Below are 16,608 nucleotides of genomic sequence, written 5' to 3' on the forward strand. Positions count from 1 at the left end.
CTCTGGTTATTTTAATTTAATCGTTTTTTTTGTAGGTAAGCTGGGCTTGAACCTAGACTTCCAGTTTGAAGAACAAAGCCTTGACCATTGTTCTCCTCATCAAGCCATTCTCATAACGGTTGCTGAACACAATCTCTGGTTATTTTAATTTAATCTTTTTTTTTTTTAAGGTAAGCTGGGCTTGAACCTCCAATTTCCAGTTTGAAGAACAAAGCCTCGACCATTGAGCTAGAGATTAGATCCTTTTTTGTAATTTAACCTTATTTGCAATTGGGGCCAAGATCGCCTCATTCAAGAGGTGGCTGCTGTCAGATGCAACAGACCATCTCCGAAATGCCCTCTTTCGGGATTTGCTAGCGTCCATCGCAGAAGGTATTTTGCGGATGGTCTGTTGACAGCAGCCACAAAGGCTCACTTTTCAGCAGATTTTGTCTTTATTCAAGAGGTGGCTGCTGTCAGATGTAACAACCATCTGCGAATTGCCCTCTGCGACGGATGCTATAGCAAATGCCATCTTTTTCACAACCATTGTAATCATTATCTGAAAAAATGTATGTAATTTCAAAACCATTTGTAAATAAGATTATATGGAAATAATAATTAGATGTATCCAAACAAAGCCTCAAAGGATGTTAATTATGGATTCTATGAAGAGACTTCCCGTTCACATTGTGGCCAAGCAAAGGGAGGCTAGCTAGACCACATATTTGTATATATATATATATATATATATATATATATATATATATATATATAAAGGTGAATGTGGTAAGCTGGGGTGGTGCCACGTGGCACCTCCACTGCATTCCAAAATTTAAAAACGCTTGAAGGGGATGTTTCACACCGTTTTACTCTTGGTATTCCAAAATTTCTTTCTAGAAAAATATCTATACGTATTCCAATAAACCTTAATAAAGTATCTTTTTCCAATAAACATTTAACCCAACAAAGTTTTCCAATAAAGGGTCCCAAAAAAATAGGAACTTTTTCTAAATTGATTTCATCTAAATTGCAAAAAACGCATTTAACGTGATAAAGTTTTCCAATAAATATTTAACGCAATAAAGTTTCCAATAAAGAATCTCATAAAAATAGGAATTGATTTGTACAAATTCGTAAGATAATAATTTTTTCTTCGCCATGCAGGGAACTGCAACTAGTGTTTCATGTATAGAACAATGTACATGTACATATCAAGAATAACAGTTGAAACACTTCAACAAATTGGTTAACTAAAAAAATCTTTTTTATCAAGCACGCACCAAAACCCTAGTTTGTTTGACTTCTTCACTTCTTTTGGACTTGGGGAATGGTGTGAAATAATATTTCAGCCGCTTTCCCAGAAGTTCCAGCCCTTTATCTTTGTCTTGTTTAGAAAAAGAGTAACAAAAGAAGGTTGAAATGCTGTCCTTTTCAGGAAAAGAGAAACAAAAGCTGGTGAAAATGTTTTGAATGGGAGAGGAAATATCATTGCCTTAGTATCTGCTGCTTCTCAGAAATAATTAAGAAAGTCCTATTAGTACCAATGATGTTGGGATGCATGAAAGAGATGACGCACCCTTCATATAATTCTAGTAGGCTCATTACTGCAGCCCATTTACAATGGAGAGTATCAATTATGAAGATGCCTAGACTTTGTGAAATACTAATGTTGGTCAAAGGCTACTTTCCAGTATTTACCACTCTCCTAGTCGAAACAGTACTTTTCATTATTTACCACTCTCTGAGTCAGATGGAAGTCGTAAATAGTGAAAAGTAACCTTATGGTCTTGGCATCTACATATCTAGCTAGCTATGGCAGACTAAAACGGTGTAGTAGTCGTGACCAGTGTTTAAAAACTCTTCAAGTCAATCACTGAGTTGACTATGTTTTACTAGGGGTGCAACTCGGGTCAGGTTGGTTTGGGATTGGCTCAACTACCCTTTTTTCGAACCCGAACTTGACTTGACCCGACTCGACCCGAGTAACCTTTTTTTCCAACCAGAACCCGACCCGACCTGAGTTCAACCCAATTCAACCCAAGTTTTTAAGCTTACAAAAAAAAAAATTGACTAAAATGTTGCGTTTAACTCGAGTCGGGTTGCCAAAACCCTCAATCCGAACCCGACCTGAACGCATAATGGGTTGGAAATTTCAACCCTAATCCGAACCCGAACTCAACACGACCTGAACCAACTTTTTCCCGTGTTGAACCCGATCCGAGTTGCGCCCCTATGTTTTACATTGTTAATTCTGGTGTCCGTCCTACCTAGTCAATCAAACACTCATTTAACTCCCTCTAATTAATGAAAAGTGACCACACCAAATATTGGCACGCCCAAGTCGATTCGGTTTTATCTAAGCGGTCTTTCAGCTCCCTACTATCCTTCCAAACAATTGCCATTGTGGGCCTAAAGCATGTCTGAGACCCAACATTCCTTTGGTGTCACCAGCTTTAAATAGAGAAACAAATGGTTAAAGAGAAGTGCATTCCTCCAATTTTCATATAGACAAGTCTCGATAACAAATGACCATAGCAAATGGTTTTAAAAAAAAGTGTTGGGAATTTAACCGGGTAGAACTCACCCCTAACAGCTAGCTGCGGTGGCAATGTGGGAACCACGAGATACTACACCAGGGTTTCCGAGATCTACCCCAGGGGACATTCCCGCCCTTGGAGGCAAACGGGGGTTTCCGAGATCTTCCCCGAGGGACATTCCCGCCCTGGGAGGCAAACCGGAGGTTACCACTTACCACGCCCTGAGCTCTGATACCACTTGTTGGGAATTTAACCGGACTCACCCCTAAAAGCTAGCTGTTAGAGCGAGGGTACCCATTCCCCTATAATCCATCCCCATCCAATCCCCTTTACCGATGTGGGACTATTTGCTTTTGCGTGGAACCCCAACAAAAAGCATGAGTAGTTTTTCTATGAAGTTTAGTGGGTTGGTGAAATTAAGGATGCCATCCCCTAATAGCACCTTGTTCTGCATCAAAAGGTAGGCTTAATGCAGTAGATTACACATTCATGGGTTTGAGGGTGCCATGTAGCTTCATTTTCGATTTGTGCCATCAAAATGAACTACTAATGAAGATAAAATTATTGAAAACCTAATGCACTTTTGAAGATTCTTATGGTAATGTAAGTGGAGGTGCCTTCAACTTATCCCATTGGTGGAAAAGATGAGACCCACTTAGATATTAGACATGGGACATGTTAGGCCTAAAATCGGTAACAGATACGGCAGTGACGAAAGAGCTGATCTGGCGGGCCCAAGGGACTGAGCTGGAGGAATGAAGCCCTGCACAAGAGTGCACGAGGTCAGAAGACCAACCCGGAGTCGTACTCCGGACGGGCCTTCGACACTCAAGTCAGTATGAGCAGAAGTGCAGAGCCAGAACTTTAAGATTGGTGGTTCAGAAGTTATTACCCCTTGCTTTGAGCCTTGAGAGGTCTTTTATAGAGGGAGGCCTAGAGTAGTTGGATTACCTACCCCAGGACAGGTGTCGACCCTTTTGTGGGTTTAGGTTCACCTACTCTTAGGTAATTACCGGATTGCCCCTGGCAGATGCTAGATTTGTGGTGGGCCCTTCTGGGGCCACGTGTCGACAGCTAAATAGGTGTTGTTTTTCATACCCCATCAGTTGCCCCCCAGTTCTCCAAGTCATTGTAGTGATTTGAGAAAGTGTGAGGAGTTATGTTCCTGAACAGCAGAATGAGCCGGTGTTCGGGATGGCTCAATGAGATGAAGAGATCCGTCTGTCCGGCCTGGGACGGCCAGAAGTTGAAGTGGAAAATCTGTCCGGCCAGACCGCCTGTCCGGCTAGGACGGCCAGAAGTTTGAGTGGAAAATCTGTCCGGCCAAACCGCCTGTCCGGCGTGGGACGGGTAGATTTTGGAGTGGAAAATCTGGGCCTGGGGCGGCCAGTAGTTGAAGTGTACAATCTGTTCGGCCTGGGACGGCCAGAAGTTAAAGTGTAAAATCTGTCCGGCCAAGCCGTCTGTTCGGCCTGGGACGGTCAGAAGTTGAAGTGTAAAATGTATCCGGCCAAGCAGTCTGTTCGGCCTGGGACGACCAGAAGTTGAAGTGTAAAATCTGTCAGGCTGAGCCGTCTGTCCGGCCTGAGACGGGCAGAAATTTGAAGTGGAAAATCTATCTGGCCAAGCCGTCTGTCCTGCCTGGGACGACCAGAAGTGAAGCGAATTATTCTGCCCGGCCAAGCCCTCTGCATGGCCTGGGACGACCAGAAATGTGAAGCGAATTCCTCTGCCCGGCCAGTCCCTCTGCACGGCCTGGGACGACCAGAAATAAGAAGTGAATTCCTCTGCACGGCCTGGGACGACCAGAAATATGAGGTGAAATATTCTGGTCGGCCAAGCCATCTGAGCGGATGACGCTATATCCTGGTCGGCTTGAGATGACCAGAATTTTTATCTTTTAGCGAATCAAGCTATATCCTGGTCGGCTTGAGATGACAAGATTTTTGTCTTGTAGCGAATCACGTCAAGTCCTGGTCGGCTTCAGATGACCAGAGCTTTGTCCTGTAGCGCATTGCGCTATATCCTGGTCTGCTTGAGATGACCAGAATTTTATCCTGTAGCACATCGCGCTATATCCTGGTCGGCTTGAGCTGACCAGAATTTTGTCTTGTAGCGGATGACGCTATATACTGGTCGGCTTGAGATGACCAGATTTTTGTCTTGTAGTGAATCATGCTATATCCTGGTTGGCTTGAGATGACCAGAATATAGCGCAATCTGCTAAAAGACAAAATTGAATTTTGTCTTGTAGCGAATCAAGCCAAGTCCTGATCGGCTTCAGATGAGCAGAGTTTTGTCCTGTAGCGCATCGCGCTATATCCTGATCGGCTTGAGATGACCAGAATTTTGTCCTGTAGCGCATCGTGCTATATCCTGGTCGGCTTGATATGACCAGAGTTTTATCCAGTAGCGCATCGCGCTATATCCTGGTCGGCTTGAGATGACCAGAATTTTGTCCTGTGGCGCATCGCGCTATATCCTGGCCAGCTTGACACGACCAGAATTTTGTCCTGTAGCGCATCGTACTATATCCTGGTCGGCTTGAGATTACTAGAATTTTGTCCTGTAGCGCATCGCGCTATATCCAGGTCGGCTTGAGGAACGAATGAACTGGAAACTGATTCAGGTCAGCCATTTCAGATCGTCCATCTCGGGTCGGCCGAAAAACAGATGAGCTACAGCTTACCCTTCTTCCGGTTAAGTTTTACCCACGCGTTATATCTAGTCTGGCTGGAGATGTTCTGAACGGCTTGAAGAACTGGATTTTGAAGTGAAATATCCAGTTCGACCGTATATGCTCTGAACGGCTTAGGACGACCAGGATTTTGAAGTGAAATATCATGTCCGGCCATGTACGCTCTGAACGGCTTCGGATGACCAAGTTTTATTGAACTTGGGTTTTTGCAAGGGTTTGGTTTTCTGCCCGGGTCGGTTCCTGACCAGAAGTGCGCTTCCAGTCTTTGTGGAGACGGACCGGGGTGAACCAGGCGGCGAATACCCAAGTTTTATTGAACTTGGGTTTTTGCAAGGGTTTGGTTTTCTGCCCGGGCCCATTCCTGACCAAAAGTGTGCTTCCGGTCTTTGTGGAGACGAGCCAGGGTGAACCAAGCAGCGAGTACCCAAGTTTTGGTGAACTGCGTTTCTGAGCAGGTTTGATTTTCTGCCCGGGCCTGTTCCTGACCAGAAGTGTGCTTCCGGTCTTTGTGGAGACGAGCCGGGGTGAACCAAGCAGCGAGTACCCAAGTTTTGGCGAACTGGGTTTCTGAGCAGGTTTGGTTTTCTGCCCGGGCCCGTTGCTGACCAGAAGTGCGCTTTTGGTCTTTGTGGAGACGAGTCGGGGTGAACCAAGCAGCGAGTACCCAAGTTTTGGTGAACTGGGTTTCTAAGCAGGTTTGATTTTCTGCCCGGGCCCGTTCCTGACCTGAAGTGCGCTTCCGGTCTTTGTGGAGACGAGCCAGGGTAAACCAAGCAGCAGCATGATCTGAGACGTAGAACTCGAAACTTTGCAAAGAAGCAGTAGCCTTTTTCATTATCCACACTCAAGCGTAATTACAATGGCATCCGCTTTTGTGCCGGGCCGCAGGCTATTGATAGTATTTTCTGAGGTCTTCGGCGGGTTCGGTCACCCGGGCTTCGTCTCTCAGATCAAGTAGCTCAATCGGCAACGATTCTGATACATTTTTGCCTTTGAGTGCCATGGCATAGCACTCCCTGGACTGTGCTTGATCTCCTCTGACTTCTCCCACGCCTTTTGGCGTTATAAACTTTATTTTTTGGTGATACGCTGAGGTGAATGCATGGATGAGGTTTTGGCCAGGTCGTCCCAAGATAGCGTTATAGACCGAAGTGGCCCACACTACCAGGAAGTTGACCATTGTGAAAGCTTGACATGGCGGTTCCCTGACGAGGACTGGGAGTTCAATCTGTCCTTCCACTTTAACAATTTCTTCCGAGAAACCGAACAAATCAGAGTTCGCTGGCTTCAAGCGATCGTCTCCTATCATCATCAGTTTGAATGCATGATAGTAGAGGATGTCGGCCGAACTCCCGTTGTCGACGAGAATTTTCTTCAACTCCCAGTTCGCAATGAGTATGGTTATGACTAGGGCGTCGTCATGGGGGAGTATCAAGTTGTCGAGGTCCTCGTCAGAGAAGGAGATCTCGTTCTCCGTCTTCATCTTTTTGCTGCATGTGTGAACGGTATTGACTCGGCGTGCGTAAGCCTTACGACCAGTTGATGATGTTCCCCCGTCGGCCGGTCCTCCCATAATGGTGTTTATGACCCCATTGGGCTGGGATCAGCGCACCTCCGGCTGCGGGCTTGATGGTGGAGGAGATTGATTCTGCGCAGGAGGCGGTTGTGATCGTCGAGGGCTTTGGCCTTGAAGGCTTCTCTCCCTGCGCTCTCTCCTGTGGCCGTCATTTTTAACATATTTTTTCAAGTACCCCCGATTAATCAGCAGCTCGATTTCTTCATTGAGTTGCCAGCAATCATCTGTGTCGTGTCCGTGGTCTCTATGTAACCGACAATACTTCGACTTGTCTCTCTTGTTTTCTTTTGAGATCATCCTGGTCGGCCATCTCACGAATTCTTCTCCGTTGATTGCAGCCAATATGTGTCTCCTGGAGGTGTTGAGGGGGGTGTAATTTTCTTCCGTCTTCTGGGGGGATCTCTCTCTCCTTGGGGCTTTATCGTCCCTACGTGCTTGGTAGGGTTCTTTTCTTCAGAGGTTCTCCTTCGGTTTGAATCTAAGGCAGCGAGCGTCTCCTCCACGGATATGTACTCCTCGGCCCCTGCCATCAGATCCGCCAGTGAGTGCAGATTTTGGCGGGCAACTGCTCGCCGGAAGTCGTTGGATTTGGTGCCCGCGAGGAGCGCATTTGCGGCGGCTGAAGGGTCAAGGTTTGGCACCTGGAGGGCCTCCATGTTGAAACGGCTCACGAATGTTTTTAGACGTTCGTTATCCTCCTACCGCAAGGCCATTAGGGATGTTGTTGTTTTCCTTGGCCTCCGGCTGCTCATGAAATGTCGGACTAGATCGTTCCCAAAGTCCTCAAAGTTGTTGATGGAGTTCGGCTTGATCTTCGAGTACCAGTCCCGGGCTGCACCGGTCAGTGTGGTCGGGAACGCTCTGCAGAGGAAGCCATCGAAAGCGCCGTGGAGGAGCATCATTGTTATGAACGTCTCCAAATGGTCCACAGGGTCAGTGGTCCCGTCATATTGTGGAACGGTCAGCATTTTAAACCCTCTGGGCGCTGGCGCGTTCATAACATCGCCGGTGAACGGCGGTCTGCTTGAGAACGTCCTTACAGTAGGCCGGCCTTGATCCTTTGCCAGCTCTTCTATACGGTGGTCTATCTCTTCTATCCTCCGTAGCATTGGATCAGCCCTCCGGTCTGCTCGGTCCACTGATCTGTTTCTCTCCCCAGAGGGACTAGCTGCGGAACCGGAGTGACTCTCCGAGCCTTTTTGACGATGTTTGGGCCTCTCTTGGGGTGCACGGTCCTCCTGAGCTCGGTGCCTCTGCACTGAGCGAGAACGTGACCTGTGGTGATAGTGAGGTTCCGTATGGGCATGCCTGGTCCTGGAATGATGAATTCTCCTCGTAGAGTGGTGGGTCAGATCTCTACTGAGAGGTGTGTGGGCTCCCTTTGTGGGCGTTCGACCTTTCCTGCGCAGGCCGTGAGGCTTCTGGGTGATGCTGGGTAGGCTCTTGGATCAGATTCAGATATTGACTAACAAGAGTGGTCATTTGTTGAAAGAGAGCTTGAACTTGCTCCGGAGTGGGAGCAGGGTTGAGGTGTTCCGAATGAGCGGGGCTCTGCTCCGCTATTGCTGAAGGAGCCACTATCTGCGAGGCGCCTCTGCTCGATCTGTCCGAGCAGTTGGTACCCGGGCACTCCTCCCTCCTGCCATTTTATAAAGGGGATTTGAACAGATTTTAGTTCAGCGTCCCACGGATGACGCCAATCTGTTAGGCCTAAAATTGGTAACAAATACGGCAGTGACGTAAGACCTTATCTGGCGGGTCCGAGGGACTGAGCTGAAGGAATGAAGCCATGCACAAGAACGCACGAGGTCAGAAGACCAACCCGGAGTCGTACTCCGGACGGGCCCTTCGACACTCAAGTTAGTATGAGCAGAAGTGCAGAACCAAAACTTTAAGAGTGGTAGTTTTTGAAGTTCTCCCCCTGCTTTGAGCCTTGAGAGGCCTTTAATAGAGGGAGGCCTAGGGTAGTTGGATTACCTACCCCAGGACAGGTGTCGACCCTTTTGTGGGTTTAGGTTCACCTACTCTTAAGTAATTACCGGATTGCCCCTAGGAAGATGCTGGAATTGTGGTGGGCCCTTCAGGGGCCACGCGTCGACAACTAATTAGTTGTTGTTTTTCATACCCCATCAGGACAAAACCCCATGAATTATTGTCTGTCTTTTGCCCCATCAAACCCCGCAAATGAGAAGGTGCTCTAATAAAACGGGTGTCTAGTTACCTTAATCTTCCCTTTTTTTGCTAATGGATCCTATTTTCTTTACAGTTTTTAACCATGCAAGGCTCTGTTTCTTTTCGCATAAAATATATGTCCATTTTTAAGAATAAAAATAGGTGTAAAATTTGTTTTATGCCCATCTCTAGGGGTGTAAATGGATATTCGAAAATTCGATTACCGTCCGCATCCGAATCCGTTTAAAGCGAATATTATCCGGATCCGTTTCAAGCGGATATTATCCGAATCCGTTTATGAGATATCCGGCTCTAAGCGGATGCGAATCTGGTAAATGGTATATCCAATCCGTTTAACATCCGAATCCGAGAAGTAAATTCTTTTTATTTATTATTAATAATATCATTAATATTTATTTTAGTAATGACACACTATCTTTTGTTTCTAAAAGAAAAGTGAATTTTCTTTTTAGAGAAGAAAAACAAAAAGTGTTTTGGGTAGGAAATGAAGTAATCTCTCATTTTAAGAGCATTCTTGGAGTTTGACATGGCGTCTTTATGAAGCAACAAATGTGGGCTGTAGGATGAAAGAGACAAATGGGTGGTGGTGATTGAAAGAAGATGTCATAGTTTCTAGAGAATTCTAAAGCAAAAAGGCCATCTAGGTCATTGATGGTAAATGGATGGCTCAGATCAACTTTCCAACTTATGGTTATATAAAAACCTAAAATGCAATTAAAAGAGGGGACTTCTAAGGTTTACAAAGAGAAGCAAGAGAGAGGAGAAAGGAGGAGGTTGAGGCACCATCTTCGGCATTCCTTGGTGCCTCCAACCCACCAAAATCCACTGCCACCCCTCTCCACCTTCTCACAGCCACCTCCATCACCGCCAGTCACCTCCATCTTTAACCCAATTCCCATCTCCATCCCTATTTCTCTTCATCTTCCACAATCAGCACTCCCACTTCCCCTGTTCAAAATAGCCCAAACCCATTCCATCATATATAAAAAAAAAAAAAACCCAAAGACCACTACTAAAACCATGATCCATCCCCGTCGTCTCTCTCTCTGCCTTTGTTTTAAAAGGAAGAAGAGGATCTCATATATTTTAGTTTGAGAGTTAATTTTGTGAAGAGAAAGTAGAGGTCTGGTTTTAGGGTTTGGAAAATTCATTCGAGGGGTAAGAAGGAGAAGAAAGATAAAGTGCTGGAATAAAATGTTTGAATTTACTGGATAAACGGATACGGATAATATCCGAATTCGAATAATATCCGGCGGATACGAATTCGGTAATAGATATTAAATATCCGTCAAATTCGAATCCGAATCCGAATTCGAATAGTCTATACTGTAATCGAATTCGGATATAGCCATATCCGATTCGAATTCGATCCGTTTACACCCTTACCCATCTCACGTTGAAAGAAACGGAGTCTAAAAGAAATTTACGACAATGAAAAGCTACAAAAGGTGTCCTCGGATCCAATTACTGGGAGAGGAAAAAAAGGAAGTATCGCTAGAGACAAAAGGTGAAAACAGTGTTCTTATGTTTTGGAAAGTGAGAAAGCTTTGTAGATGGATACACATTATCATTTTCAAAAGTCCACACACTTGTTTTGGTCATGTCCACACATCTCTGTTGTTCGTAACATTACACTTAGACCCCCTGTGGTTTCTGACACATTCAACTTAACTCCTAATGTTTAAAAAGTTACAAGTAGACCCCTGTGGTTTCATTTTGTATAAGGTAGGCCCCTTCAGTTGACTGTTCGTCTACAGATTGAAGGGTTAGGATGATCCGATAGAGCTGATTTTTTTAGCACACCCTATCTATGCCAGGGCCCATCAAATGAACGCTTTGGATCATCTAAACAATGTGGGCACATACCCGAATCTAAACACTACCAAAAACACAGTAGGCCCACATTGTTTGGAAGATCCAAAGCGTTCATTTGATGGGCCCTGACATAGATAGGGTGTGCCTAAAAAATTAGCTCCATCGGATCATCCCAATATGTGGACGAACCGTCAACTGAGTGGGTCTACCTTACACAATTTGAAACCACAGGAGGTCTACTCGTAACTTTTTAAACATAGGTGGTTAAGTTGAATGTGTCAGAAATCACAGGGGTCTAAGTGTATTTTTCCCAAAAAACTATATTGACTGGAGAGGGTATATGATATGTATACTTCACCTCTATTGTATGACACGACAAATGCATTTAGGACAAGCAGTATCTTTTGCAACAGCATGACATGATAAGCCTGCTTAGTTGTCAACATAGAAAAATGAGATCAGCTGGCCGTCTCCATTACTGATGAAACAAACTCAAATAGCATGGACATTAATTGCAACTTCCTTTCCACGATTCATTCCATCTTCCCCTCCCAGGTCTCTTGATAGAAGCATAATTCTTGGTTCTGTTTCTAGCCTATTGAAGACCTAAAAATGCACTATATTTTGACCAAGATAAGTCCCACCCACCTAAGTAGTCAAATGCCAGCCAAGGGAAAATGATATTTTCACTCCCCCTTTTGTTTATCTTTTTTCTCAAAATGATGTTACCTTTAGGCATATATATACAAATAAAAAGCGTGGTGGGTTTGTAGTCAAATTTACGAATAGACAAATAAAAAGGAGTGTAATTATCATTTCCTTTTCCACAGCAAGATATCTCAGCTCTTGGGTTCTTCTGCATGCCCAAAAGAAAATATGGTTCCTAGCCTTTAGAAGACATAGAACTGCTCTATATTTTGACCAAGGTATCTGCCTCCCACGCAACTCGTTAAATACCCATTTACCGATACAGAAATGATATTTTCACCCCTTTTGTCTGTCAATTTTCCTTAAAATGAAATTATTTTTATGAGTAGAAAAAAAAAGGACGTCAGTTTGCAGTCAATTCTAAGAACAGACAAACAAAAGGGGGTGGAAACATCATTTCCATTTCCCATATCAAATTATATCAGCTCGTGGGTTCTTCTGCATGCCCAAAAGAAAACAGAGGGGATTATGAAAAGAGCTTTGTTTCGTGGGTTGGATACAGCTTAGCATAATAATCTCATCTTCCCAAACATTGGGTGTGTTTGCACAAAAGCAAGGATAGTTTAGGGGATTTGCTTTGCATTTGGGTGTCACACGTCAGCCAAATCTGTTATTTGGTTGCCAATGTAACCATGAAATCCCTCCAGACCAGTTTCTTAGGTAATCATGTCTGGTGATGTGGTATCCGCGTCCCTCTTCTTATACCTGCCAAGTCAAATCTCTCAAAAAATGTAAAATTTGGCTTGGAGAATGATTCTATCTCTTCTCTCTATATTGCTAATGACAGCCCCCCCTCTCACTATTTTGCCACACTGGCAACCAAACACTACTTATCACTATTCTAGAGGACTATTCTAGAGGTAAATTATAGGTAAATCAAATGTTTGTCTCCTCCGTATTGACTACTTATACCACTAATCTACAAGGTAACTACCTGCAACCAAACTTAGCCAAAGGAAGATAGATTAACAAAACCACCCCTTCTCTTACCTCGGATTCGTTCTAGTCTCCTCAAAACATGTCAAAAATCTCTGTATCCTCCTGCTTAACTTTGCAAAATAGGAACAAAGCCCATGAATGTTATTCAAGAGTCAAGACCCTCGGATTCCAAACATTCTCTCTCCCCCCCTCCCCACCCCCCCCAAAAAAAAGTAAAAACTGAAAAGAAAAAGCAATTGAAGAATAAAAAGATAGATGAAAAAGAGTGACAATGAGTCACCATATATCCTAACTAATCCTGATTTAAATATTAATCAAGAATGTTGACATAACAAACAACAAAAAAAATTAAAAATTATTCAGCAGAGCTATCCGAGCCTGCTTTTCTTACCAATGGATGATCCAAAGTTATAAAAGCGCTCTCCGAATCAAAGCCAAGTGTTCGGAGACAAGTCAGTAACAAGGTCGAATCAAATTCAAATTATTCGTCCGCCTCAGGTTAATTCAGAAACAAATCTGATTATCATTCTAATTTATAAAACCGCAATTCTCCTAATGGAAGAACAAATCTGCTATCCTTTTCCCATACAGGGAAGACTAGAAAATCTCAATACTTAAAAAATCTAATTTTTTTGTCCCCCATTTTCCTGTTTATGGATAATAGTTTTGAAAGAAATTAAAATCCCCATAATTGAAAACTTAACTGTTCAATTATGTTCGGTGCTAGTCGCAGGCTCAGCTTGCGAAGAACCAGATGAAGTTACCACAGTTAAACCTGCTGCATTTCGTGGATTTAAGTGATGTCAAGGATCGTATAAACTATAGAGAATTACAAAGAATTTGGGTTATAAATCTGACCTGTATTCGATGCAGCGGGGGCAGGTAACGAAAGGATTCCTGCTCGGACTTGTTGCAGTGGCAGATATGGGTATTGAACAATTTGAATATACTGCGTCCCAAAGCCGGATGCCTGATTATTCTGAGAGTATTGGGCGTAATAAGGATAGAAATTCTGATAAAACCCCGGCCCGGCGTTGGTGTAGTAAGGAGAATACTGGTGTCCTTCATATACATTGTAATAGTTCTGCATCAATGTAATTATCAAATTTTGATCAGTAGATTTCTACGGGCCTTATTGAATTAGTTGTGAAATGAAAAATGGGAGACACTAACAACGGGATACATGTTCTCTTGTGAATATCCCGAGTACCTGGGAAAAACAAAGGAGAAAAGAGAGAAAAGAAGAAAGTTTGTCATTGTTTTGGGGAGCAGAAATGAAGAGCCAGGGAAATGTAGAAGGGAAATTGATGTGTACGAAAACTACCAAGAACATGTGTAGCTGTTTAGTTTCTTATTTGTAACATAATTTTTAGGCATCATCCGTTCCGTTTGATTGTGGTATCATTAAAAACATTATTTGATTACCTATCTAAGGAGCCCAAGATTATGCGTTACGAATAAAATGACAAAAATAGAAGTTAGAGAATAAGAACTTCTACCACACTGCATGTTCTTGATAGATTTCGTCCAAATTAGAACTTGTAGATTTCTCTACTTTTTTTTTTCTCTGTTGGGGGGGTTTGATGTTACCCGTATGAGGAATAAGGAAATGGGTATTGAGCGGGTTGATTGATGTACGTCGAGGATGAGCCGTGATAGGCCGGAGGAGCCGATCTGAACCGTCCCATTCCTGCCATGTTGGGTTGAGGAGTGGATGGACGAGATCGATGTGCACCAACAGAAGCGAGATTGCAGTTGGCTCTTCTTCCATCTATCACAGGCGAAGGATCCTCACAAGCTCTAAAAGCTGAATCCTGATCCTTAAAGGTCACCTAAAATAGCAAACAAAAAAAATGAAAAAAGAATGAATCAAAAGAAAAGAAACAAAGAAAAGAGAAAGAAGAAGTAGACTTACAAAGCCGTATCCCTTAGATCTTCCCGTATTCTTATCGGTGATAACCACGGCCTCTTGAATCTCCCCAAACTGCTCAAAATAACGCCTCATCGATTCTCTCTTAGTCTCCCAAGCCAACCCTCCCACAAAGATTTTTGTATATGTTGTGTCCACACCCATCTGGAATTGCCTTTGTTGAGAAGACATAACGAAACGAAGAGGGAAGAAAATATAAAAAGGAATGATTTTGATAGGGAGAGAAAATAAAGAGAGAGGGTGATGGTGGTGGTGGCAGAGAGTGGTTCCCACGACAAACAGTAGCAGGAGCCCAGCCACCAATGAAATGAAGAGAAATATTTTCTTTTTCTATTTTTGCAACCCTTTGTATACTATTTATATTGGGTGCGGATATCTGCTTCGCTGTCATCAACCTTCTATTTCATCTCTTGCATTTACTTTTTTATTATAATATACGGAAAGGTTGGTGTATATGCCTTTTGTCCTTATAGCCCTTTGTAGAAAAATAGGATATCTTTCGGTGTATATTCTAGAAGAAGATACCTTGACCTTCCTCTAGCAATACCTATTCTTGTAAAGCTTGGCTCGCCCTTCCACGATTAAATAACAGCTTGAAAATCTCAAAACAACCCCTGGAATCCTTGTTTGTGGTTGTTGGTTTTCAGAGGCCTCGGTTCAAACCATCCATTCTCGCCGTTCAAAGCCCAAAAAAACTCACATCAAAAGCATTCGAACACTCCAAAATCTGGACGTTCAAAGCCCCAAAATCCACATCAAAATTGCATTTCCTCTCTAATAATCCCGTGTTTAGCGGCGCTCTCGTAAGGGCTTAATTGTTTTTTAACCGGCACCCAATGAGAACCACGCTAATATTAAAACCCATTATTAAAACCCTGAAACTAAATCATTAGTGTCGCTACCACCCATGGACTTTGGACTGTCAAGAGATTGGTCAAAGTCCTCTCTCTCTCTCTCTTTCTCTCTCTCTCTCTCCTTAGCTTTTCTCTTTTTTTTTTTTTCATGTGTTTTCCCTTTTGCTTTTCTCTCCTTTTTGGCGTCTCTCTCGCTAACTTCCACCCGTGAAAAGGGTGTTCTCTCTATTTGGATGCCGGGTTTTTTTTGTTCCCAGGATTTATGTGGGTAAAGGTTTAGTGGTCACATCAGCTTTTTCTTGCTGACATCAGTAAAATCTTGTCTTGAAAAGGGTGTTCTCTCTTTCTCTCTCTACCCTCTCTCTCCACTCATCATAATATCTTTCTCTAATTAATGCTTATCCCCTCTTTTGTCTCCTACCTTTACCCACATAAATCCCAGGAAAAAAAAAACCCGGCATCCGAACAGAGTCTAAGAAAACTTATTTTTGTTCACTGATTCTCCGTCTTTACTTTTAGTAAACCATTACTATGTTCCCACGACTATGTTTTGATAACAAGACCATTCACGTTATATTACAATGCTCTTGTTTATTTTATTTTATTGTGAGCCTAGAGTAACTGCAAAAGCCCTGTTTTTTTGGTAGGTAAGCTAGATTACCCTGTGGCCTCGAGGTTAAGAACAAAGCATTGACCATTAAGCTAGAGGCTCAATCTCAATTGCAGTAACCTTTGACAGCTGTTTAAACAAAGTAAAGCAAGACGAGTTAGCTCCATTATCAAAACATTGTCGTGCTGATATTAATAGTCGAATAAAAACTGTGTAAACGAAGTAATAATAACAAAAATATTAAAGAAAATAAATCGAATAATATATAATGAAAGGAAATTTGTTGGATTCTTACTGGAATATGGACAAAGTGGTGCCTGATGCAATGTACTGCAAAACGTTATTTGAACACGTCATTTGCCATTTATAAACGTAGATTTATAACTATTTTTCTACACGTGTTGCGGAAACATTGAAGAAATATTATAATTTGTACAGCAAATTTTCGTTTTAAATGGAGGCCAGATACATTATCGTTTTAATAGAGCCAGCTAATTTGCATCCTACCAGTAACATATCCGGGTGAATATCATATTTAGAAAAATTTTGAATTTCACTTCGGGTATGTTCCAGTGATGGTAAATATGAGGGAGTAATCCATTTCAAGGTAAACCAGCTCGGTGTAATCTACTTACCATTAAGGGGTATTTTGGTCATTAGATGTGGGAGTATTCTAGTCATTTTTTACTCGATATGGCGTATTTTGATATTTTTTTAATGTCGTGAGGGTATTTTTGTCATTTTCTATGACTCAGGGTATTCTAGT

The 16,608-nt window shown here is 43.0% G+C and overlaps 1 protein-coding gene across 5 annotated transcripts; it reads right to left on the reverse strand.

The window, feature by feature from the left end:
* Positions 1-12,732: 12,732 nt before the first annotated feature.
* LOC143883627 (uncharacterized) lies at positions 12,733-14,690 on the reverse strand. 5 transcript variants are annotated; one of them, XM_077386970.1, is made up of 5 exons: positions 14,364-14,690; positions 14,039-14,280; positions 13,622-13,658; positions 13,307-13,532; positions 12,733-13,223 (listed from the first exon to the last, which is right to left on the reverse strand). In XM_077386970.1, the coding sequence occupies exons 1-5, from the start codon at positions 14,547-14,549 to the stop codon at positions 13,156-13,158; spliced, it is 759 nt and encodes a 252-aa protein (XP_077243085.1). In that variant the 5' UTR covers positions 14,550-14,690; the 3' UTR covers positions 12,733-13,155. The 5 variants fall into 5 exon arrangements, with proteins under 5 accessions (XP_077243085.1, XP_077243084.1, XP_077243088.1 ...); XM_077386969.1 differs by having other exon boundaries at positions 12,733-13,226; XM_077386973.1 differs by lacking the exon at positions 13,622-13,658.
* Between the last annotated feature and the right edge of the window lie 1,918 nt (positions 14,691-16,608).

The sequence above is a fragment of the Tasmannia lanceolata genome, unplaced genomic scaffold (genome assembly GCF_043159265.1).
Source record: "Tasmannia lanceolata isolate RefF3 unplaced genomic scaffold, GAP_Taslan_0.1 ptg000008l, whole genome shotgun sequence".
Taxonomy (NCBI): domain Eukaryota; kingdom Viridiplantae; phylum Streptophyta; class Magnoliopsida; order Canellales; family Winteraceae; genus Tasmannia; species Tasmannia lanceolata.

Excerpts from the sequence above, each read along its gene's own strand:
- LOC143883627 (XM_077386969.1), bottom strand. The coding sequence starts at position 14,549 with ATGTCTTCTCAACAAAGGCAATTCCAGATGGGTGTGGACACAACATAT. Across the intron at positions 14,281-14,363 it reads GATCTAAGGGATACGGCTTT|GTGACCTTTAAGGATCAGGA; the intron begins GTAAGTCTACTT and ends TTGCTATTTTAG. Across the intron at positions 13,533-13,621 it reads AAGAGAACATGTATCCCGTT|AACTATTACAATGTATATGA; the intron begins GTTAGTGTCTCC and ends ACATTGATGCAG.